Genomic DNA, 26,953 nt, shown 5'->3' with positions numbered 1-26,953 from the left:
CAAGTTGTTGAGTGCTGCTATTTTCCTTAATTATTTCTGAGAATTTCTCCATTATATGTTACCATTAACTTCCTCAGAAAATAGTGACTGCTTATTGCCTGAGTCCCTATCTATTCTTTTTACTTACTTGAAGAATGTAAAGATAATGATGAAGTGCTACTTTCTACTCTTTGGATGACCCTCAGTATTAGGAACCATTACATTCAGCACTAAATAAATATTCATGAAAATGCATTCTTTTTTATATGGGGTCATTAGGAGGCAGTCTGTTCCATGAAAAATATTGTGAGTTTATTTTACTTGCAGGTGGCCTTCATTAGAAAGGTGAATCAGAAAATAGAAATGAAATTGCTAGTCCCCTTCAAGGATAAGAGGGAAATGAATTAACAGTATTTACGCTTACTTTTGACTGAAGGAACTCACTTTTTGACTGTTGGCGAAGGCTAAACTCATATTTTAAACTATTTGTGGATTTGATGCACTTTTATACAGCTTAAAAAGTCCCCTAAAGAATAATATGCAATGTAAATAAGAGTTCTTCTGTAAGAATTTATTTAAGATATTTAAGCACATTTCTTCCTATGCAAAATGTGTTTTCATCTGAAATACTTCTTACATTAATTATACTGGATGAAAACGTCATTTTATTAAGCAACATAGAGAATTAAATGACCTGTGCTCTGCAGGTACCTGGGAATGGTACTCTACTTGCATGGGTAATTTTTTATATTATTAAGCTGACAAATATCTTACCTTCAGAACAATAGAATAAATCTTTCTGTAACCATGACAATATATTTTTAGTAGTGCCTAATTTTGAATTAGTTCAAAGTGAACTTTATTTTGCAAAATAGATACAGAAGTGACAGATGAAAAGCGTTTAAATTGCTTAAGAACTTTTTATTTGATAGGTGATGTAAACATTGGCATATGTTGTTTTGCCTTCTGCAAAGAGGAAAATTGTTTTCTTGCTTTTATTTTATAACATGTTCATGCCTATTTTAAGTTCCTACTCAATCACTGTAGCTAAGCATAACTAGTTCTAAAAATTAGTAACTTTTATATTTTGATACAGTAATAGAGAAACAATAAAATACTATTTCAGTATTCTGCTGGCACATTTATTTTTAAGATAAAGACATAAGAAATGATAGACGGGGTCAGACTACAAGTCCACCCTGCTCAATATCCTGTCTCTCACAGTGGGGGCGGTGTGTGTGTGCTAAGGGAATGTGTATGTATGCAGTGCCTATCCAGGCTGAACCAGGCCCTGTCCCAGATGTTGTGGCTGAGCTGAGTGGTAGTGTCTGTGTTAAATAGACATGTCTTTTGTTTCATAGGACTATTCTGTATTGGCAGGGAAACTGGCTTAACAATTTTTGGATCCTGTTGAATTTTTAGTTTCTGTGATCCATCTTCATCTACACTTAGAGTGGGCTTTTATATGATGTGGATATTGCTAGGGTTGAAGTTTTCTTAGCTGGTGGCAGGAATTTTATTAATTATGTTACAAATGTCTATACAATGTTATCTTTGCTCTGTTCATAATGATTTCCTTGGTCTTTTGGCACTCTCACTTTATCATTTAGACTTTCTGAGGCCTCTCCTAGAACCCCTTAAAATTGCCTTATTTTTCTTAGTCTCTGCAATAACTTCCCTGTTTTTTCTGTTGCCTCCCTAATTAATTGAGCAGTTCCAGCCCCACTGTGTTTGAATTCCCTTCACTAACTTTTGGTAGATATTATTATAAACACTTCAGTTAAATAATTTGACCTTGTTTTATCAAGGAGAAAGTCTCGTTTGGGTCTTGAATCAAAATAAATGACTGTAAATGTAATGCTAGTTGATATGATTAATACAAAGGCTTTTGTTACACTTTCTTGTTAGCACTCACTTCAAATAACGATAATAATTATTGCTCTTGTGATGATTTCTGGGGGTGGGAAAAACCAGGGGAGCAATGCTCAGGCAAGTCACAGTATAAAAAGAACACTGTTGAGAGCAAAACAAAGGCTCAGTTCTGCTATGGTGTAGAGGAGCCAATAAGGGAGGAAAGTTGAATTTCTATTACTTCATTTTTTTTTAGATTTTCATGATCACTCATTGTAATGAACAAGAATACTAAGAACACCTATAGTTTATGTTGTTTTCATTTACTTGTCCTAGTAATCCAAGTGATTGCATTTTTACCTTAATTAGGATTCATGGAAGTGTGGGGAGGGACGGAACCCTAGCAAAGTCAGATTCTGACTACCCATTTTAGCCCTAGTAAACTTCAACTAAATCATTGAAATTTGACTTTGATCTTAAAGTGTTCTGTTGTTTGGAATGTCTCAGAGAGATGGTCAGAAGCCATATGTGCCATTAAAGAATCACTGTTGAACATAACTTTGAGCTATATTTTAGTAGAGTTATAATGTACAGTATCTGGATTAACATCTGTAAATTTACATTGAAAGGCATCATTTAGAAGTTCTAGGTTGCAAGCAAAACAATTTTATAGTATTTATATAAATTTTCGTACATTTCATTTTAATATAATGTTCAGGTGGTTCTATGTCACCATTCCTTTGAACTCAGCAGACTTCAGGGGAACAATGAGAATGTATACCAAACAAGGACTTGTCCCAAAAAGAATATAATTTAAATAAACTAACCCTTTGATTTCCAAATATAATGGTTACTAACTGGAGTTGTACAGCGCAGGTAAACAAACAACACCTAACCTCCCAACATAAGTAGATGACAGTCCAATTCTGATCTTTTACACTAATGGTATTTTAAAGCAAGTACTCATGTTTTATATCAGAAGTAGAGCTTAATCAAATTAACCAATATAATTGTATTCAATATAATAAGATGTTTGCATTGTCTTCATTATACATGGATTTAAAAGTGAATTTTTTTAACATTCACATTGTAACAAGACTTTGTTATCCTTGAACAGACCAATGGTCTATTTGATTCAATTGCTTATGGTGACACTAGCATGCTTACTTGATGTCTCCGGCAAATGATATAATGTATGGGGTGGTGGGGGAAAATAATCCTTCTTAACATTTATTGGTAATTCATTTGACTTTTCCCTTGAACATCAGTGACAATTAAATTTTTTCTTAGCTTCTTGTAACTGTAATGATACTTTTGTTAGTATCATGTGTGAAACTGTCACGAGTCAATGTAATTCTAAACAATGATCCTTCAGCTATTACTTGTAAAAAGTCATGTTATTAATGAAAATGATACATAAAGCCAATATAAGGAGTGAAGGTGTGTACATCTGTGTTTTGAGAAATACTAATCATGACGGTGAGCATGAATAATGAAAGTAGTACTTGGAAATTCTTCTTTTTTTAATTATCTTGCTTAAATGTAGTTTGTACACATTTATATTCCTCAACTGTCCATTTGCCATAATCCTTTAAGAAGCTTTTATGTACTGTTGTAGCATTATTACTCTTTGTAAGAATAGATGAATTGAGTTGAACTTGATAGACAATCTGACAATATGTGGATCATGATGAACAGGGTACTGTTGCTGAATAGTTATGCCTGAGTGACTCAGTTCAGACAGTTATCTTTCAAATAGTTACACTGTATGACAGGATTTGGCAAAATATTTAGAAACAATTATGGTAGGCATAAATGTTCCACATATCTTCTGCAGTGGTAGAAGTACTAAGGTATTTTAGAAAGCACAGATTATACTATATATCCATAGAGGTACATTTTTTCAAAGATTAAAAGAATAAGGATGCTAGAGTGAATATTTAAGGATTTACACCTATGCAATTTTATATATAAACAATGTCTTATAATTAACCCAATCAAAAGTCACTATTTAAAACTGAGAACCTCAGACTTTTAAATCTAAAGCAATTTCATAGACAATCCAGATACGTGCATATATATATATATATATATGTTTATTTATTTATTTATATGTTAATAAAATAATTGCCTAAACTTACCAGTAATAAGTAACCAAAATAATGAATTAAACTGTTCTGTAATAATGTTTCCTATACTGTATTTGAACTTTTGGAATACAATTAATACTACAGAATACATACCCAACATGTATTATATTGCAACCTTTGTATTCTTTATTTTGTATAATTAGTATAAAACATAATAAAGTATACATCACAAAGTCTTAAGCTTTCTTTTTTGGTATGTCATTCCTATTTTATATATGGAGAATACATTCTCTGGAGAATATCTGGTGTAAATATATTATTCTAATGAGGTTGGTGTACACGTGAAATCCTTAGCCAAAAGAGAGAGACTGTTGTAAACATATTAAATTTACTTTTTAAATTTTGGCATAGCTAATGTTCAGTTTATGATGAGCATTCAAAAATTAATACTCTCACACACCTCTCTATCTTTCACTTTCTGGCAGATGGACTTTGTTTTCAGGTTTTTGGGAAAGTGTTGGACTCTTTGCAAGCAAATGCTTTCATTGGTACATCATGGCAGTGTGTGAACATGCTAAACATCACATACAGTGATTGAATTAAATTACTGGATACATGGATAAATCTTACCTTTCTTGCCATAGGTCCAAGGAACTAATAAAGGAAGCAATCCTTGACAATGACTTCATGAAGAATCTAGAAATATCTCAGATCCAGGAGATTGTGGATTGTATGTATCCAGTGGAATATGGCAAAGACAGTTGCATCATCAAAGAAGGAGATGTGGGTTCACTGGTGTATGTCATGGAAGGTATGGTTTGTAACATTGACATTTAAGTATTTCTTTTGATCAGCCTGGACACAGACTGACACCATATTTCACAGAATAGATCTATTTCTCTTTCTTTGTGGGAACCTGTTTAAGAGGTGAAATACCATATTTTCTTGCATACAACATCCTCAGAACATAATATGTATCTTGTTTTTGAAAGGCAGAATGAAGGGGAAACAATTTTATTTGTAGTAACTGAGTAGCAGCAGCTAGGGAGCTGAGCCTGCTCTATGTGGATCACTGCAGGTTTTATTTTTGGTTTTGCCCATAAGCAGCAGACCTTGTTTTGATCATATTTCTCACGTATAATGCACACTTCAATTTCCAGCAGCTGGTTTTGGGTAAAAACATGCAAGTTATATACAAGACTGCAAGTTATATACAAAGCTGCTTAGCTTTGTTGCGTGGTTCAATGCATGGAATGTTACTGGGATGTTACATGGAATATTAATGCTAACGTTCAGTTTTTCTCCACCCACAAAGAAAGGGCCAATGCTGTCCACCCTATATAGAGATCCATTATCAGTGCAAAGTTTTTAAAGCTCAAAACATAAAAAGAAGGTAAGAAGTGAGTTAACTGCAAAACAGGGATGATATAATAATAATCCATGAAGCACAGTGCTGCAGGGTTAAGTTCACCAATACTTGTAAGCCACATTGGAGTCGTCATGTATGAAAAGCACCACGTACAGATGAAGTGCTATATTTTTAAATTGTGAATTTTCATAGATACACTGTAGATTCTGAACATTTCACAGTGTCTGAGGGCCCACTAAAATAACAACAAGGCTAATCTTCCTGGAAACAAGATTGGGGAGTCCTGGACACCTACAGTGCTTGAGAAATCTTGTGTTTTCATTTTTAGAAGTTCTGAGCACCTTGAGCTTCATTTGCTATTAGTCCTTACCTATTTGGAAAGCCAGCTATTGGTGCTTATCTGGGTACTCCCAAGTGTCTAAACCTCCCATGCTTAATCTGGAATTTTTTCAGGTTACTTGTATTTCAAAGAGAATGTCTGTTCATTTAAGGAACATAGGGACTGTTATACTGGTTCAAACTAGTTGTCCGATTAACCCAGCATTCTGTTTTTAAGAGTGGTCAATATCAGTGTCATTGGAAATTGGCGCACTAATATTGGCCATTATTAGAATCAAGTTTTTGTACTAGTCTGATTTTTGTATGGTATGACTTTCTTATTCTTTGCCAGAATTATCTTATGAATATTGTGGCCAGCTAAAACTTGAGAAGGATGGTGGAGTGTGAACTTAGATTACCACTTCAGTTTGTGTGTCTCTGAACCAAGTACTGGAAAATTATATATCTATAAATTCATTTTCTATCCTTAGATTGTTCCTTTAAACAGAAGGTTCAAGGCAGTAAGTCATACTTGAAACATAATTTCTTGCCAAACTTATAATAATGCATTCTAGTTGCAAATGTTCTTTAGCAGTTTTTTTAAAACAGCTTTAATTTTCTGTCTTTTTAAGGACAGCTCCTTTCTTATGGCACAGATATAATTCCCTTGGCTTTTGATATTTATATATTTTTCACTTTAGAATGGTATTTTGATTGTGAATAATTAAATGCAAGTCCACAGCCAGATTACTGGCTTTCCTTTCTAACAATATGAAAAGTAAACTTTTTTTTCCCTAAGACTTCCATTTTCATACAGATATCTTTGGAATACAAGAACTGCAAAAAACAAACCACAACAAAACGGAACAAAAACAAGCAAGCAGAAGAACCCCAAAGTCCATCATGTCATTCTGAATGACCATATGATAGCCTGCTAATTTGAAACAGAAATCAAATTATTTCAAATAACATTTTTAGCATTGTGAAATATATATTTTTTTGCTTTTTGTACCTATGGTTCTGTAGCATAGTCTAACTCCAGATGTTTTTTGAAATGCTCAAAGTTCAAACTGATGCCAGTGACATAACTAGTATGTTCCAGGAACATGGCTTGTAGTAGCAGTTTTGTGCAGTATTGTCTCTTGGAAAAGCTGAAAGGAAAGAGAAAAGAAACACAAGAATCAATCACTGCTAATTCTGTCACAATGCATATCTATTACTTCCTGTTGTTTGCCTTCAGCTTCTCTTGGAAAGCCTTTGGAGTCATCACGAGGTTTAAATTTTGCATCTGAGAATCCTTGAGTCTAAAAACCTGCCCCTAGAATTAGACAGCTTTTCTTATTATGGCTACAGGAGTTGAGGGCTCCAACTCTCCCATTCTGATAAATGTTTTCTCCTACCAGTGGGAGAAAGAAGAACTAATATAAAGAACTGCCCCAAAGGCCTCCAGGTTGTAGAATTTTCTAGTTTGTTGCAACTTTTTTGTAATAAGCATGACTTAGGTTCTTAGCCAGTTTCATAAAAATAACATAAAAATAATAGTAACAATTAAAATAATTATAAAAATAATATTAATGATTATATGACTACATTAATGTGTGTAGTGCTTTTACAAACAGAATCTTAAAAAACATAACAGTTATAATGTGGTTTTGGGCACCACACTTCAAGAAGGATGCAGATAAGCTCAACAGGGTACAGAGAAGGGCCATCCACATGATTGGCTTATGAGGAGAGACTCCAGGAACTAGGCTTGTTCAGTCTGAGTCAGAGGAGGCTGAGGGATGACTTGATAGCTGCCTACAAGTATGTCAGAGGGGAACAACAAGATCTGGGAGAGCAACTCTTCAGGAAGGCACCCCTTGGGAGGACAAGGACCAATGGACACAAACTAATAGAGGGAAGATTTAGGCTGCACATGAGGAAGAACTTCTTCTCCATAAGGGTAACTAGAACTTGGAACATACTCCCAGCAGAGGTGATACGGTTGCCATCCTTGGAGGTGTCCAAGAGGATGCTGGATAAGCACCTCGTTGAGCTCATTAACCTCCTGCTTATGGCAGGAGACCAGACTTGATGATCTTACAGGTCCCTTCTGGTCTATGATTCTATGACTAATGGCAATAACTAAGGATGTGAAAGCTGATTTTATCAAGTGGTCAATCCAGGTTTATGATAACAAGCTTGTTCTGTTTTAGCTACTTGTATATATGCATATGAATTGTAATGCTTAAAAAGTATAAATATATTTGATAGTTATACTTTCTAATTTTTGTAGGTTATAAGTTTTAATTTAAAATTGTTATAGTTTCATAGATTCATAGATGTTATGGTTGGAAGGGACCTCAACAGATCATGAAGTCCGCCCCCTGCCCTGGGCAGGAAAGAGTGCTGGGGTCAGATGACCCCAGTCAAATGCCTATCCAGCCTTCTTTTAAAAACCCCCAAGGTAGGAGAAAGCACCATCTCCCATGGAAGCCCATTCCAAATTCTGGCCACCCTTACTGTGAAGAAGTTCTTCCTGATGTCCAGCCTAAATCTGCTCTGTCAGTTTGTGACCATTGTTCCTTGTTAACCCAAAAGGCGCCCTGGTGAACAGAACATGTCTGGTTCCTTGCTGCGCCCCCCTAATGAGTTTATAGGTGGCCACAAGATCACTTCTCAACCTTCTCTTGTGGAGGCTGAAGGGACCCAGGTCCCTAAGTCTCTCCTTATAGGGCTTGGCCTGCAAACCCTTAACCATATGAGTGGCCCTCCTATGGACCCTCTTGAGGTTATCCACGTCCTTTCTAAAGTGCAGTGCCCTTTAGAAACTGGAAACAGAAAACTGGACTCAGTACTCCAACTTCAGTCTGATCAATACCACATAGAGGGGAAGTATCACCTCCTTGGTTCTATTTGTCGTGCATCTGCTAATGCATGATAAAGTGTGGTTAGCTTTTGTCACACTGATGACTCATATTGTGTAATAAGCAATGTTTTTAATGGAAGAACAAAATCCTTCATTATGAAACTTTTGGTGAATATCAACACCTTTTTTTCCTCAAAAAAATTTTTTTTTCCTTAGTGGATTATTTCTTCGTCTTCTCCATAGCACTCTCAAGAATGTTGATTCCATTTTTTTTTTAAATAGCTTCCATGAGATAACAGGTACTACTGCAGGGGTAGCCAACCCATAGCTCTGGATCCACATGTGACTCTTCAGAACTTAATATGCATCTCCTTGAATCTTGCACAAGCACATGGTGATCAGCTTCCATAGCTGTTATGTGATGTCACATCACATGACTGCTCACAGCAAGCACATTACTCAGTTTGGATTTGGAAGTTTGGACTCTGGAGCCACGGGTTGGCTACCCCTGTATTACAATATCTATCTTACAGTTCAGCATTCAGACTGAACCTTTTCATAAGTCTGAATAAGGCTTTGGAATTGATTCCTTTAATATTTAACTTTTGATTACAATCTAAACACAGACCTTTAAAAAAACACGTTGCTTTCTTGGCACTCTATATTGTAATTACATTGTCCACACATTTTTCTATTTCTTTATCGTGGAGCATTAGTAGTGTTTTCTGAGTTAATCCTGGAATTTCTACTTCCTCAAATGAAGTTTAAAATCTGTGGGATTTACTAGGGCTGCATACAGACATTCAGAGAGGTTAGGGGGAGGTTAGATCATATTAAAAATAGCCACCCACTATAAGGTAAGTTGGGATGGAGGCTAGTGGGGAGGGGGCTGGGGGAATCACAGGATCAAGAAGAGGCTCTGGGGATAGATCGAGGGAGTCCATGGGGGTACTGAGGAGGCAGGGGTCCATGGGGGGATTGGCAGGATTCATGGGATCTGTAGGAGAGCTTGAGGAAATGTGGAGGCTCTCCCCTCCCCCCTCCCTGGACCAGAGTCTATTTTTAGCTCCCTGACCTCCACAGACAAATAAACCCTTCTGGTGAATCTACCCCCCCATCCCTCCCACCTGCACCCTTCCGATTTACTTCCTCAACTCCACAGCATTGGTGAACACTAATAAAACCGGCACTGGGAACAGTTTGCAGGATGTGGGGGGAGGGGGCTGGCTGGTCTGTGTTGGGGGTGGGGAAGAAGTGTCAAGGGGGGTCTAAAAATAGCTTGGTGCCAGGGAGCGGGTAGGGAAAGTGGAACTCTGGAGCTGGGACCAGCAGCTGGACTTTCTCAGTTCCGCTGGGAACTGTACAGAAGGTCAGTTAGATTAGGTTGGGTCCATCAAGACCAAATTTAGACTACCTTGGAGGTACACTTAACTTAGATCAGGTTGGCCATTTTTAGACTAATCTAACTGTCCTGAACTTCTTTACAGTTTAAATTTAGATCCACCTAACTAGTGTAATGTCCACACATGGGTGAACTAAATTAGATCAAGTGGTCATTTTTAATACAATTTTACCTCTCCCTAACCTCCACACATATATGTATGCAGCCTAGATCTGATGGGGTTTATACTGTTGACCATTTAGCTCTTCAATTTTTGAATCTCTGATTTTTTTTTTTTTACTAGTTCTACTGCCATGAACATTAAAATAAAAAAAAAAATTAAAAAAAGATGTACAGCATGGGAATATGGTAGTTCTCAGAAGCTTAGATACTGGTAAAGCCCCATCCTCAGCTTGAACACTACAGTTTTTCTGTATTGTGTAAAAACAATTCCAGATCTGCTAAATTCTTTAAGGTAGTTTGTGGCTTCATTACTGTAAAGGGTAGCATGTAGTTCTCCCATCCAGCAGCAGTTCAGAGAAAGAATTGTGACTTTGAGAGTTACAGTTCCTTCCATGATTCTGAACTTGCTCTAGCAGATACCAGATTAATTTTCCTTCTGTATTAGTTCATGTTGGCTAGTGTACAGTGACCACCTTTGAGCTCTTATCCCCCACCATTTATATGGGTGCCAGGACAATCAGTTCTGCACAAGAAGTCCTCTTTAACCATGTGTATTTGAATTGTAGCAATGTTATGTACCCCATGTCACACACCCCTTTACGGACTTTACTCTTTGTTTCATTTCTGTATTTCATTTATAGTAGAGAACTAGAGGAGAACTGTGAGTTCACAGTGCCAGAATGGTGTTCAGTGCAGAAAAACTAGGAAAAGAAATTATGTTTGAGGAATGAATTATGTTGCTTGAAATACAAGAAGACAAAGTCTTTTCTCTGTGGGAGGGATACTAATAGTATTAATTGGGGGTTTGGAGGAAGGGAGAATGATGGTGAAGCATAGGGTGGAGGAAGACAAGAGAAATCAAAGCTGAGATTTGGGTAGGTGCTGAGGTGTGCAGAAGGTTGAAGGTGAGGAGGGAAAATTATTTTGATTTTATGTAGAAAATGTTAAGCAACATGAGAAGTGGAAGCCAATATTCGGGGGGGAGGGGGCAACAAAAGAAGGTAACTTTAGCTACAACATCTTTGATAGAATAAAAAAGAGAAATTTGAAAACTAAGGTGCATAGAAGTAGGATTGCCTGGGATTGTAGATTAACATTTTGGATTTAGACTTTTTGTTCAGTTGCACAAAGAAATAAGGCAGATATTTCATAGACTGAGAGGGATCCCCATCCAAATACCCTTTAATGTAGGAGAGGTACCTTACCTTTACTGAAAGCTGTTTATGTATCAGTATACTGTATAATTTTTGCTATTGTGTAAGGTCTGATACACCTAACCTAGAAGTATTCTCATTTCTCAAATGAGCTAACAAAGAAGCTCAAAGAGGCATATTAAGAAGACAATGGTAGAATGGTCCCGAGTAAGTTCCCTATCCTGTACCCTCTATGAGCAGTGTTTGATAGGACTGTGTGAAATGGTCTGTATTTGATTCAGATTCAGCCCGAATTGAGGACAGGGATTTGATTCATTGATTTGGATCACTGTCCCCGATTTGATTCAGTCAAGTCCAAATCTGAAGAGTCGATGCTGATTTGGAGAATCAGTGATTCAGCCATAGACACAGCTTTAAATGTCTTTTCTATATGCCTCGAGGTGCCAGGCAGAGCTCATGAATGCTGCAATGCTGGGGCAGATGGAGCGTTTTACAGGAGTGTGGGGGGCCCCCCTGTGTGCTTGGTGGTGAACCCAGAAGTGGATCAGAAGTACTTCTCCTCTGCTTCTGGGTCCACTGGGGAGCGCACTGGGCCTCCCTCCACCCGGCTAGGTGATCGGCTGTGGGGGGACCCCAGGTGCTCCCTCCCAGACCCAGGAGGCAGCAGTCACTGAGCTACGTGGGTGGGAGGGGTGTGGCGGGCCCCACTTTTTGCTCTCTGGTGGACCCAGAAATGGACCAGAAGTGCTTTAGGTTTTCTTCTAGATCTGCTGCCGAGTGCACTGGGGACCTCCCCCCCTGCTTGCGCTCCCATGGGATGCTCCATCTGTTGCACCATCGCAGCATTCACGAGCTGCCTGGTACCTTGAGGTACGTAGAAAAAACATTTAAAGCTGTGTCTATGTCTGAATCGTCAAATCTTTCCGAATCTCTCTGAATTGATTTGGAGGGTTACGATTTGGTTTGGCGACATTAAAGGGTCTTCTGATTTGATTTGGACTCGGAGATTCAGCCACTGAATTGGGCTCAATCTCCGCCAAATTGAATCAGCGACCGAAGCTTCGCTCAGCCCATGTGTTTAGACTTCTGAGCTAGTTCCACATGCTTCTAAACAGAACTGGTGAGAACCCAAAATGTTTTATCAAACATTTGGCTTTCAGTGCATTTTTGCAGGCAGACTTTGACTGGAAACCTGCTTGGTTTTCTGGTGGGCAGCTGAGAACTTTCCATCCTCCAGGGTCTCTTACTCTCCTGCAATTGTCCTAGATATACTTTTCCAGGACCCTTAGACCTCCAGTGTCTGAATCTCAGGGGTCCCTTCCTTATAGTTTCCTCTCTCTTGTGCAGCAAGCTACCTTTTAGCTTGTTCAGATTTACTGCTCAAGAGATTTCCCTGCTTAGCAAGCAAAACTTAACTAGTGACCTTTTGTTTTTGTTCTTCCTTTGCTCCAGTCCCAATCTCTGTTAACAATTTTGGGAAGATGTTTCCCGGGGTTATACACACTTATTTTTTTTAGGAGTGTTGGTTGTAGCTGTGTTGGTCTAAGGACATAGGCAGATAGGTTTCTTTGGGTAAATGTGATATCTTTTATTGGGAAAAATTGTTCTTTGCAAGCTTTAAAGTGTTTTGTGCCCGCAAGCTTACAAAGAACAATTTTTCCAAATATTTAGTTAGTCTAATAAAAGATACCACAGCTACCCAAAGAATCTTGTCTGCTTTAATTATTTTAGAGCATTCCTGCTTCAACAGATGGCTATTGAGGTTGGTGACTCTTCTTTTGCTTCTCTTGCATCTGTTTATCTCATGTTTGGAAGGTATGTGACTGAGACAGCCTTACAGAGAGCTGATACAGAATATGCTTCGGTATCTATTGATACAGCAAAAAATATTAAACAGAATTCAAAATTCTGTCATTCAGATATTTCTCAAACTGACACAGAGGCAATAGAAACTAAGTTCCTAATATAGCAGGCTCACATTTCATCCACTCAGTTGCACTTGGTTTCAGTGCAGTGAATATGTTTGGCTCTCCCATTTCTTAGGATTTGACTACATTCTCCTCTCTAGTGGCACAGAATTTAAAATCCTGATTTCTAACATTCTGCTGCTGTCTTGAAAATATTTGTATGATCAATCTAGAAAGCTTCTGTCATATTTACCTGTAGGCACTGATGTGCAGGGAAGATAACAGATATTCTTTTATCGTAAATGGTAGAAGTCTGAAGATTCGATAGGACTGAAGCTCACCGTGATGTAATCTCTGTTGATAACACTTGTAAAATAATCTTTATGGTTGTACGGTTTTTCCTAATTTTTTGTTTTTGTTTTAAAAGAACTGTATAGGAGAAGGAATCTACTTTTTGAAACGGGTTTCAGAGTTAAAACCTAAATTAATTGTCACCAATGGCACAAAGCACAACAAAAGAGGTATTTTAATTTGGAGCCATTTATCAGACATTTTTATGCCTTGGGTTGGTAAACAAGACTGGGATGTCATGCTACAAGTGCCTAGGTTGGCTAGGCTCCAGCCCTGCAGAGTTTGGCCTGGTTTGCTGCATATAGTACCAGAAGCATAACTAGGAGTGGGTGAGAGGGGCACCTGCCAAGTTAGGAAGGGTGCTGTAAATGTAGAGTCTGCACTGCAGCAGTATACTTGCACCAGAAACTCCAAACTGGACCCTGCTGCTGTTGTGGCTTTGGCTGCTGCTTTAAAAGCAAAGCTGGGGTGGGCAGAGCACACAGCTGTGACAGCTGCAGGTAAGACTGCTGCCTCCACAACTCTGAAAATCCATGTGCCTGCCCTCCCCACTTTCAAAACTACCCCTCTACCCCCTCACTTTTGGAACTTATGTGCCTCCCTGCCTCATTCTTGGAACCACTCCCCTGCCCTCCTGCAGGGTTTTCTTGTGGGTGGCAGCTTTGCTTGTTACACCACTGTCCAGTACTGCTAAGCTTAGTGAAGCAACACAGTGAAGAAAACTAGAGAGCCTTTAATCACTGTCAGTCTTTAATCTGGTAGCAGAGGGGAAATACTCAGGGGTTACATAACCAAAGTGTAATAGAACAGTTGCATCATTTATACCATTGGTATACACTGAATAACTATAAAAAAACCAATCACATTTCAGTGTTTACATAAGAAAACCAATCACCAGCTGCCACCCAGATAAACACGCAGGTACACCCTATTTTATTGCTTTGACATATTTACTAGTTAGTTATCCCTTCATTATTAAATGTCCCTATTTTCCTGGAAGATATCACTCAAGTTACCACTTCCAGGTGTGATCTGCGAGAGACTTGACACCCCCTTTTCATTATCTTTTTGGCCCCTTCTGAGAAGGGGCAAACCTTGGTTTGGAGCTGAGACCTCATTTACTAAGCAGAAAGAGGAGTAAGGGAGGAGATAGTTCTTCTAGAAACTGAGGCCTTGCTGAGCCAAGGTTTTGCTGAAGCCTCATCAAGATCATGCCAGGGGGACTGGACATTTAGACTGAATACAGACAGTGAAAAAGCCCGAGGCTGAATTGATTCAGTCTTTGCAGATTAGTCTAAGCTGTGGAGTTTGAACTGATAACCAAATGAACACACATTCACTTTTGATTCAAGAAATGTAGCCATATGCCTACAGGAGTTGGTGGGGGGGGGGGGAGTTGCTAGAGAATGGCTGTCAGCCACTCCAAGGCTTTTCTCCCCTACCTGTTGGAGTGGAGGGGCTGTTGCCAGTCCCCAGACCATGGTCTGCCTGAGCAGGGGGAGGGGAAGGTAGTAGCACTGAATTCATAAAAGATTCAACAAGAATAATTCTTTCTCTAAAAATACTATGAACTGAAAATTATAAACACAGCTTGGGAGGTGTGTTCACTTACTTTTCCTGCTGCCCCTGAGGTCTCTGGGATTTGAAGTCTGGCATCAGAGTAGCAGGACCCCACAGAGTTGCTCATCACTTGGTTGTCTATCCAAAAGGTCAGAGAGGGTAGCATACATCAAAGGAATAGTGGGTACTGAAAGGAGTGGGTAGCCATTAACATTGAAACCAGGACCCAAGCAAAATGAGGTCTTCTTACCTTTTTAAAACTCAGCTGACATTTGGGAAAGATTCTTAGATATTAGTGGATTCTGCTTGTACAACCTTTTCTATAATTTTTCTATTTGTTATTATGTGGTCATCATCAATTATCTAAGTAGTTAACATAGAAATAACAGTACCTCTTATTTGTTTTCCCTTATGCGTATGGGTGTAGGGAGGGAGCAAAAGAGAAGGTATAGAAATTAATTTTGTGATTTGGTCAGAAAATGAGAAAAAAATCGAAATGTTCACAAAGCTCCTCTTCAATATCAATACCTTATTTTGGAATGATTTAGCTGCCACTGGAGGTTGTGGTCCTGGAGGGTTGGTGAAATCTCCACAGCATGGACCAATCAATCCCACGAAGGATTGTTCATTTTAGGACAAAGATCTTGAATTAGGATTTTCTTGTAATGGTCTTCTAGGGCAAGTGACACAGCTATCTGTTTCAGATAATTTCTGATTATTATAATTTCAGATAATTTCTAAAAAAGATTTTGGGAGTATGAAGAGTTGTACCCAACACCACAACTACTTCTATCAGGAAGCAAAAAATGCACTCAGGCTCCCAATGTGCATCAGCTGAGTTAGCTGCAGAGCTGCCCATAATCCCTAGCAACACTTAGGATATTCCTTAGCAACCATGTCCTGGTGAAGAAATTGTTGATTGATTTTTAAGATGTGAACAAATATCCACTAGGGACTAGGATTGTTGAAAGGATCCAGCTCATTTTCCATGATCCCCTACGGCAACTAGGTTTCACTGAAATGATGAATAAGGCAGACAATGCAAATCTATTGTGACTTTTACATGTAACACAGCATCTTTTCTCCTGAACCAACCCAGTCTGCTACTTCCAGCAAATATTCAGAATTAAATAAATCTAGCAGAAACATTATATTACATTTTTTGATACATAGGTTAGGAACAGACATTGTATTTGTCCCTGCATTTGTCCTGGAATAGAATGTTCCAGAATTGGTGTCTACCCATATCCTCTGAATCAGGATTTACTAAGCAGCTGAATGCCCTGTCACTTTTTTTACAGGGGTGTAGGTTGTAGCCGTGTTGGTATAAGGACACAGGCAGACAAGTGTCTTTGGGTGAATCTGATATCTTTATTAGACCAACTTAAATAGTTGGAAACATTTTTCTTAGGAAGCTTTTGGGTTTAAAAACCCTTCATCAGGCTGAGGAAGCATCTGCAGTTGGGGTGTGTGCTCTTCCTGGATGGAATGAAGAGCAAAGAAGCCAGAGGCTGGTATGCATGCAAGAAAGGCAGTCAGTGAAGATGTAAATTGAGGAGTCAGTGGGTGAGAGACAGGCTGGGGGAGGGGGAGAAGGGGAATGAATATAGCAGGTAAATAGTGGAGAGGTACCTGGGGTCAGATGTCATGCAGGTTATAGTGTATCATAAGTCCAACATCTATATTTAATCCATTATTTTTTGTATCCAGGAGGTTGATGAAGTGAAGATCATAGGCTCATATGTGAAAAGTGTTTTGTAAGTTCTCTTTGAGGATTAGAACTGAGAGACTGGAGACAGAGTGGTTTTCTTGTGAGCAATGTGCCCCCACAGTTAATTGGGTATTCTTGTCTTGGATAGATCTACGGTGTGCATTCATTCTGGTTCAGAGTTGTTTGGTCTTTCCTAAGTATTTTCCAGCAGGTCATTTGGTGCATTGGATAAGATATATTGCTTTTTTGCCATTGATTCAATGATGCAATCCCAGGATAACTGTTCATATGCACTTTGCAATGTCGCAGGATAAACTGTTGGTATTTTTAATCTTATGACCCTTTCATAGGATTTATCCTAGCACATGGGAATCTGAATGACTGCACTTGGTCCTGGGATAAATGCAGAGGCAAATGCAATGTCTGTTTGTACCCATAATGTTATAAAATGTATTCATTCATTTTCTTCTTGAAAAATCAGGAAGTGATTATCTGTTTCTTCCCCAGTGCTTCTCTGTAAGTTACTCTATTGCCTTCTATCTATTTAATCTTAAAAGAAAACAAAGTAAACAGCTGAACCTCAGAATTGGGTGGGGGAAAGGCTCATTTGTTACATCATTATCCACTTTTTGGATCAAACATTGGTAGAACTTTGTAAAAGCTTCTTAAAAATATGTAAACAAATCTGAAAAGGGTCTCTCTCATTAAATGAATGTGTGACATTTTCATACCTCCTTGTGTTTTGAGTTACAGGTGGGTGTTGTGTTTCAATATTTAGGGTAAGTGTAAACTTCCACATATAAAACCCAAACCATACTGTCTCTTGTGCTACATCTCTGAATGCATCTAAATCAGTATATCAGATATGGTGGTTGAATCCTGAAAGTCAAATTTGCCAGCAAATAGTAGATAAACCAGATTGTAATATTTATATTATAGGCTTTATATTAATGTCTACCAAGCCATTATACCCAAGTGTTTTGTCATTTAAAAAAATCACTAATATGTCTAAAGAGCAGTTGTTTGTGCTGATGATCATTCTCATACAGGTTGGAAGAAATATTGTACTGGACAGGGGAAGAAAATATACTTTTCCTATACCATAACAGATGATCATCTAAATTAACCATTTTGTTACTTTATAATTTTCTATCATAATAGTAATGGACATTGTATGTCACTCTGCAGTGGATTGTTTTTTTTCCATTCCCTAGCCCAATCTCAAGCCCTTCTTCCAGTTTCTCATCCTCTGTTATCACAATTATGTTGACATACTTCAGTGATGCAAAGATTCTGTTTTTCACCTGAAGAAGTTCAAATCTGGAATCAGATCCACACTTTGATGCCTACAGCAGCATGATTGGGCCAAGACCATAGTGGCACCTGGAAGTTATCACTGCTCCCCTCCGCCTATTTGTTGCAGTTGCCCTTGGCACTCACCCATTGTTATGCCTATGTGTGACTATACTTGTGTAAACTGTGATGAACAAAATATAATTATGTCAGTATTCTGTACATGACATTGATACTTTCAGGATGTGCTTATGGCTTGGCAAAATAGCCCAATTTAAGAAAGGACTTTTACAAGCTAATCACCATAGGCTTTTTATTAATGCAGTGTGAAAAGCCTGCAACTCAAGAAAATCACCATAAATTATACATCAACTCAAAGAAGCAGCTATACAGTTCCTGCAGCAGTCTTAGGTTTAACATGAGACAACTTACTTTAGTGTACAATTGAAGGACTTGTGCATTTAAGTAGTTTTTTTGTGAATTTTAAAACTGCAAAATCTGTCAGCATGAAATTGGCGGGATGCCTGTTTGTTAGGTTTTGTGTGCAAAGTCTTGTTAACTATCTCCTAGAAAAATGTGGCATTGTTCCAAATACTTAAATTTGGCATTGTTATTGGTAATTGTTATTACAGCTTGATATCTGTGGCTGGAAGTTATAGTTTTGATTAATTTTCAAAATAACAAGTACATTTAGTTTAATAAATCAATGTGCAATCCTTTTCATTCATATATTGTATAATTTTCTGTTAAAATAGATTGCTCTTTGAGTATTAAGAGCCTGGCACACTAATAGAATGCATTTCGAAGCAAGTGCTTTTAAAGCAATATCTTAACTTTCATCCTACTTCTAGCAATCTTGTGGGCTCTTAGAAGAGTGTTACTGAGTGTTCAATTACCCTTTTAACTTTTTCCATATCAAAGTGATACTGGAACATGCCTGTTGTACATGGCTGTTTTCTTAGAGCAGTTCTCTGTTTCATTTGTACACTGCTGTCATATTTAGCACAGGAAAGATCAAACCTTCTGTAACTGCACATCTATTCAGTGTAACTTTTAACAATTTCAAATAACATAATTATCCTTCTTGAAAAGAATTCTTATTTCCTAATGCTAGAACTGCATTATTATTCTCTTTCATGTGGATATTCATTTTTGAAATGTAAAGGTACTTTAGATTAAATATTAGATTCTCTTGTCTAGTAAAAAGTGTATATGACTTTTAGTGATGCTTTAGCTAATGAGTGTATAGAATTATAGCAGAATTAAGATCAAGTCATTTTGTTTTAATTGTTCTATATAATATATTGGTTTGTCTCAGCACTTTTTAAAAGCTCACATCAGTACCTTGCACTCTTATAACATAAAGTAACACATAACTGAGGACATGGCAGAGATATAAAAAGTAATAGCCTAATGTGTTAAGAGGGATCTGCCAGCTGAGAAATCCAATGAAATTCCAAGACAACATATTTATAAAGACAAAAGGAAGCATTTTTTATAACACATATGAAACCTTATTGCCACATGAGATCACTGAGTTAACAAGCTTAGCAGGATTAAAAATATGATTAGACATTTGCATGGATAATGAGAAAATCCACAGTAATATTAGACAGGATTAAAAAGAAAAATTAAGGATATATAAAACCCACATGCTTTAGAGCTTAGTTGACTACTAGAGATGACAGGTGTGGGTCAAGTGTTGGTAGGAGGGGGTTCAGGGAAGGGGGAAAACCCCTGCACATTTTTGGAAGCACTTAATTCAGCTGCCTGAGGAACAAGGACTCCAGTGTGGTTTCTGGCCTGCTCACATCTAGAGGCCAGGAGAATTTCTGGCTTTTTTGTCAAATGAATATGGCAAACAGCTGTCCAGATATGTTTGGAAACTACAGTGCTTTCGAGGCTGTTTCAAGATTGTTCAATGTCAAGTTTCATTCACTTTCATCTGGAGTATTTATCACTGGCTAGTATTGAAGACCTGTTACTGGGCAAGATAAATTACTGGTCTAGGCTATATAGTATGCTGTATTCACTTGTAACTTGCCTAATTACCAGAAAAAAACCTTTCCTATTTCAGAATATTCTTTAAGTTTATATGAGAGGCAAGGATTTTTGTAGGTGAGATCTTTTATTGGACTTACTACATGGTCAGGACAGACTAGACTTTTAAATACAGCACATTCTTCAGGTGTATTCAAAGCTTGTTTAAGTCTATCACACCCATTCAGTTGGTCCAGTAAAAGATACCCACAAAAATCCTTAATATTTACATATTTCTTGGAATGTCAATGCTACAACATCACTTCAATGCTACCTTTAAGTTCAAAACATTTAATATTGAATGTGAAAAATCAGGCTACTTTCCAGTCTGATCTAATATATCTAATGACTCAAGTATAGCTTTGGTTAAGTTAAATAACTGTGTTTTTTGCCCCTTTTAATGAGAAAGTCAGTGCTATGGGTATGGAAGGATGCAAATTCTGTGTTTTTTCTTCCTTGTTGATTTTTTTTTTTTGTTTTTTTTTTTGGTGAACTGTTGAGTCAGGGATGATGTTTCCTCTTTGAAACAAACAGCTGGGCTAGTTATGAACATCTACAGATCCCAGTGTTAACTTGGCAAAAGTCCCACCTCTGTGTTGCCTGAATACTCAACATGACTCCAATGAAGACTTACTGAGGGGCTTCCTCAGCTTTCACTGGTTCTTCTTTAACATATACTGGAGTTTGGGTATGGAAGGACCTGTAGTAGCTTTGTGCAGTCACAGTATTGTAGCCAATGAGATTTATTTGGAGTGTGATTATTGCTAATTAAAAACTTTCCTTGTGGGGAAATGCATAAGGGTAGTCTAGATAGAACATGCCCGTCTTCCCCTGGCCCATCTACTTTCTGAGTCTTCTCCCAGGTAGGGGGTTTACAGGACCATGAAATGATGTCAGCAAGAAGTAATGTGTCCTTTTTCCTTAATAGAGAGGTAGGTTCATGCACAAAGATCTTTGGAACGCAGTTGAATTCCACTTTACTGAAGCAAACCAATTAGGGAAAATTTAATATAAACAGTTAGGAAAAACATGAACAGATAATCTGTAGCTATTTATGATAATACTGCATTTTATTCTGTATTTAAATTCAGGCTTTCAACTTCACATTTTATTAAATCGTGTCAAGAGGATATGCTCAGTCATAAGGATTGCCTCTGTTTGGTAATCCACTATGAGCAGATGCATGCATGTTTCACTGAAAGTTCTATGGTTAGTCTCAAGCTTAGTGGTCCAGTTCTGGAAAAAAAAATCAAATATAAGTTAATGAATTTCATCTTACAAAGCTCTTCCTTGTAACCACATTAATAGTTAATAAAGCAATTTCTGCATTGAACCAATACCTCAAGATATCCCTAAAACTTTAAGCAATGGAAAAATTAAACATTGATACCATGCCTTTATGTACATGTTTTGTAACAGTGGAGTAGGTAAGTCTCTTGCATCTCTTCTCATTATTAAATTAGCATGTCTAGCTTACTCACTAAGCTGGCATGAAATATAAACTGTTAGATATTTTATGAAAAACTATTTTGATTCTTGTACCAAGATGACTCGAAGATTTTGGCTAAGTATAAATATTTTTAAAATAATGCATGGTTTCCTTTTAAAACTCACTCATTCACATTTATTTGATTATTTTTGACATTTTGCCTACCCTGTCTCAGATTTCTTGGAATTACAAGTTACTCCTTTATTTCCTATGAGAGAAACAACACTTTGTGATATAGCATCAGAAAAATAAGGCTGGAGAAAATTCAGCAAAAACAACATACTGGATTGCTATAGGAATACTTTACCATAGCCAGTAGACTATGTTGATTTTGTGGATATGTTCTTCTTTCCTGTGAATAGGTAAATACTCATTTCCTCTAGGATTCTACCTTTTCAAAAACAACAGCAGCAAATGATAGTTATATCTTCCTAAATATGGAATTCTGATCTGCACAAAAATTACTGTCTGCCATAATATGGGAAAGAGTAAATATATCTCTTATTCCCATATATGTTTATGGCTTATGTTCTGCTATTTTTTAGTTTTGTATTTCTCAGCAGTTATGCAAAACATGCTTGCCTTAAACAGGGTTTGTTTTACAAAATGACCAGGTTAAATAAAGACTCATTCATTTTATTAGCTGCACATGAAAAGGGTGACACAAATATTCCTTTCTCCTTTGCTTGATGTCACCCCCACAGATGCATGACTCCCTTTTATTTAAACTCCCACAGTTGAAATGTAAAATAAATGGACTCTTCATTGTAATTTGTATAGAAAAATGCTTGCAGTTTTGACCTTTAATTCTTTCCTTTAAAATATACAGTTGTATAATTTATTCTGTGTATGTTAATAGAAAACGTACAGTGTTAAAAGCTGAAGCCATGATTAAAAGAATGCAAAATGTAAAACTTTTTCTTTCATTGTTTTAAATTGTGGTGGTTTAATGGGTTTTGTTTATTTTTAAAACTGATCTAAAAAGAAGGTATGTGTATATGGAGAGGGGGGTTCCCATTCTTTGTTTTCTGATGCATAAAGAAAGTCTAAAATAAGATAAGTACCTTTTGAAATCATTGCTGTGCCTTTCCTTTATATTAGAAAATCTGGTTTCATCTGTTTTGGACAATTGTCTTACAACTGGTGACTTACTGAGATGAAAACTGATCAGTTGAGAAGGCGTTAGATTTTTAGTTAGGATACTTAAAATTGATGGTCACCAGTTCCTGGCTGTCACTAAGGAATGCATGGTGCCATTCAATAGAAAGTGGAGGAAGGAAGGAGCTGTCAGCCTTCTTTGCATATTCCTCTGATTCTGTGCTGGTTCAAATTTTTATCAGTTAGGAATACAAAATTAAGATGCAAGCATACAGTGAAGATCATATACCACTTCTTACAAGTAAAACAGCATATATTCAAGGTCTTATGTCTTCAGTGAACACTAGTTGGCTTCAGATTAGTTTGAGGGATAATTTATGATCTTTACTATGTAATGTTGCACAAAGGCTAAACATGGAAAAACTCACAAACTCTTGTTTGCTAAACAGTGTCAAGGGTTTTGTGCTCTTGTTCCTCCAGACATTTTGTTTTGTTGCTCTGTATTTTCACTTCCAAAAGTGATCTGGGTGCTCCAGGTGGATGGTTTGGTTCAAGGAAATACGGCTAGATCCAAATTCTATGCCCAATAGAAAACTACTGTTGACTTAAGTGGTACAGGATCAAGCCCTTAATCCAGAATTTAGACAAAACATAAAGAGAAAGTGAGTAAAACAAAAGGGAAGACAGCGGGTTGGATAGAGAGTATAAATAAAATTATCTGTTCACTTGAGTTAATTTCTTGGGGTGCATATACACTTACTTGGGAGTGGGGAGCGGCCATTATAATTAGAGTGGTTCCCCGAAAGCCGCTTTAATTAAAATGGCTCACTGTTACGTGTATTAAGCCCCCACCACATTTTAAAATGGCCACAGGGGTGCTTTAACCAAAACTCATTTGACAAGCTTTAGTTAAAACGCTCCTGCAGACATTTTAAAATGCAGGGGAGGTTTAATACACATGATGGTGAGGCAATGCTGAAGTGTTCTAATTAGAACATGGAGCAGACTTGAGTGAGTTCTAATTAGAATGTGAATCAGCACGTCTATAGGCAGCTTGATGAAAAATTCTGTCTTTTTGTCTTTCTTTGGTTTTGATGTAATACATTAATTCAAATCTTGTTGGCTTCTATGTAGACTGCACAGGTGATTTTTTTTTTTAAGGGATCAGAAAACTGGTATTTATAAAGTATTAAAGTATAATATTTATTTTCACTTTTCCTATTAATAATGAAAATTAACATATTATGTCTGTTTAAGATAGATAATTAGATAAAGGTAAAAGTTGCCTTTTTAAGTAACTTCTGTTTGGATTGTTTTTCAAATTATGAACATTTTTCTAAGTTATCTTACAAAAATTTTTGAATCTGTGGGAATTCTGATTTGGAAATTAGAAGCAACATTAAAAATTTTGCAATTCTATTAAAGATTTTTACTATAGAAAACTTTCCATACTCAGATCCTTCCAATTCTGATCCACGAGGAGCCCCTTTTATGTCTGCCTAAAGTAAACAAACACTTTGTCTTGGAGGAGAGGATGGAAACAAGAAACCCCTTTTCTTTTTTGTTTTAAATAAAGAGATTTACAATAATTTTACAGGTTTCTTACATATATTTTGTTTCCAATTTAAAAAATCCTGACTATCTTAATACAGCAGTTTCACATGAACCACATTTTGTGCTGTTTCTTGCACTACAACAACCATAATGCAGTATCTATATAATGTATCCTTTGGGCATAGAGAGGTTTCCAGTAATATATTAAGGGAGGGCTCTTAGTACCAGGTGAAGTAATCTAAACTCTTCTTTCCAAAATTAACGTAAGCTTTGAATGATCTGTGATCAAAGTATCAAAACATTTATTTCCCCTTTAGAGCTTATTCATTGTTATTTTAAGTCATCACCTAAATCATTTGTATGCTTCATTTTCTTGTTTTGAAGTACAAGTTGTTCTTTACAGCACTCATCTATCTGCAAACATAAAATTACTTTGCAGAAGTGACCATGCTCTCGGCTATTATTAGTTTAATTTGTTGATTAAGATCACTTTCTGTTACTTGGAAGTTTCATGATTGTCAGGGTTTTCTGAAACCTGAGTTTCTTAAAGGAATTTGTTTGAGAATTTGGATGGTGCTAAGATGATAGTGGATCCCCTGGCCTTTTATTGTCTTTAAATATTAGTGGTAATCTTAGTTTCCATAAAATTAATTTTGCAAATTAAATTTATACCCCATTTAGTTGCTAGTGTAAAGGTAAACTGTCTTTTCCTTACTAGGTATTTCTATGTGAAAGGTTGTTGTGTTGCAGAAGCCAACTGGTGGTTATCACAGCATTACTGTAGATCAGTGGGCCAGTGACCAATGGGCCTTGGTCAGTGTGCTTAGCAGAAATTACTGGTATAACAGAAAGGTACTGTGTGTGCTCATTGCTGTGTCTAATTCTGCATGCTTCTCCGGTGGGAAAGGGTACACAGTTCTGGTCCCTGCCTGTGCCTACAAGTTAACTGGCCACAACCCCTTGGAATCATAGCATGCTGACCAGTACTAGATGAAAGTTCTTCTTAGCTCATATGTAAATGTCCTAAAAACATCAATGTTTATAAGAAGTTGCAATTTTACCCAAATCCATTGATGTATTACCTAACTTCCAGGCACAATGTTTGCCATATGACTGACTCATATTTATGATTCTTCCCAACCTCTACACTGAGTAAGCTTGAGGGATAAACTGAAGCCATCTGGTTGTTCTTTCCTGAAGGTTCAAGGCTAGTCTTGAAAATGTCACAGTGGATCCAGTCATTTCTTATTTAATCATTTCTTTATTGTTCTTACCCTCTTAATACTCAAGGAATTATTGTGCGTAGACATTTAGTGAGATATTCAGGTAATATAAATTGGTACAGATTAAGTCAGTGGAATATCACCAACATACACTAGCTGAAGAGCTGGTCCTATGCATTTTCTCCAGTTCCTGTATTGTTCACAAAGGCACAACAGTCAGTAAAGTTTTAATCCTCTATTTGTACTATGCTCTTTGGTTGAAGAGGGAAAAATCAGAAGTGAGAAGAACCTTCTTTCCCTCTCCCTCTGCCCACAAACAAAGTATCTTGTTAATAGAGACAAACTGTGCTGTGGAGGAACTATACTTATGTAGGGACATTTAGAAGTTTTTTTTTAATTAAAAATCTTATATCATTGGTATGAAATGGGAAAAAAAAAGATTAAATTAGGCAATGACACATGAGGCCCATGGCATTTTCTAGGTAATTAATGACTGGATGGGGTTAATGGCTAGAAACTTTCCTAACTTATCATTAACCCTGAGGAAATGTTAAGGTAATTATTCTTAAAAGTATTGTTAATATTTGTCAGTGTCTGTTATCTAACACTGTTTTCTGGTATGCTTTTCCCATAAATGTTTGTATTATAGCATGCATAAGCTATGCTGAACATCATTTTTTCCCTTTCTATTCACTTGTTATGAAAATATGTGTTATGCTGATCATCCATGAAACAATAACTGTAAAGACAGGAACTACGGGTTTAAGACTTATTTAAGTCAGGATACTCTTGTAGACTAAAAATAGGCAGTTTTTTCTAGTTCTATTTAAAAAGTACATGTTATCACCATATGTAAGAATTCTTATTAAACAGTAGCTTAATTTGTTTTGGAACTCTAGCCATTGTTAATATTAGTTTTGTGTTTTTCTAGAGTACCTGTTGATGAATTGTCTTGGTCAACCTTCTTGTATTTGTCTAGCCCACATGTATGGTATCCTTCATAACCTTATACTCTATACTCACACCAAAGCTAACGTCCTTGACTTCAGAAGGGCCAACTTCAATGAGCTTAGGAGACTAGTGGGGGAGGCACTGAGGGTCCACAAGGTAGAGGAGATGGGAGTCCACGAGGGATGGTCGTACCTTAAGGGGGTGATCCTCTAGGCCCAACGGATAACAGTCCCTGAGAGAAGCAAGAGGGGTAAGAGTGCTCAGAAACCCCCTTGGCTCAGCAAGGGCATTCAGCAATGCCTGAGTTCTAAAAGGGGGGCATACAACCAGTGAAGAGCTATTACCAAGGAGGAGTACTCCCCTTGGCCTGTGAGTGTAGGAGGGCTATTAGGAAGACCAAGGTAGAGATGGAACTTAGGCTAGTATCCAGGATTAAAGACAACAAAAAGTCCTTTTTCAAGTACATTGGGAGCAAGAAATGGGCACCAGGCAATGTAGGGCCCCTGCAAGATGCAAACGGTAATCTTGTGGCTACGCCAGACACGAAAGCTGATATTTTTAATAGTTTCTTTGCCTCCATTTTCTTGAACAGGTAGGGAC

General features: G+C 37.2%; 1 protein-coding gene across 5 annotated transcripts in view; it reads left to right on the top strand.

Moving 5' to 3' along the window:
* The window catches only part of PRKG1 (protein kinase cGMP-dependent 1), a 1,074,795-nt gene that overhangs the window by 149,136 nt on the left and 898,706 nt on the right, over positions 1-26,953 (top strand). For 4 of the 5 annotated variants that reach the window (XM_090058529.1, XM_090058528.1, XM_090058530.1 and 1 more), the window contains exon 2: positions 4,565-4,731. The exons of the other annotated variant lie outside the window; for it this stretch is intronic. In XM_090058529.1, coding sequence (XP_089914655.1) covers positions 4,565-4,731 — 167 coding nt within the window. The remainder of the gene's footprint in view (positions 1-4,564; positions 4,732-26,953) is intronic. 5 annotated transcript variants of the gene reach the window in all.

This window comes from Crocodylus siamensis, chromosome 7 (assembly GCF_052110815.1).
Source record: "Crocodylus siamensis isolate JL-2025a chromosome 7, ASM5211081v1, whole genome shotgun sequence".
NCBI classification, from domain to species: Eukaryota; Metazoa; Chordata; order Crocodylia; family Crocodylidae; genus Crocodylus; species Crocodylus siamensis.
Note: the sequence above shows the minus strand (reverse complement) of the source record. Positions and strands in the feature narration are given on the sequence as shown.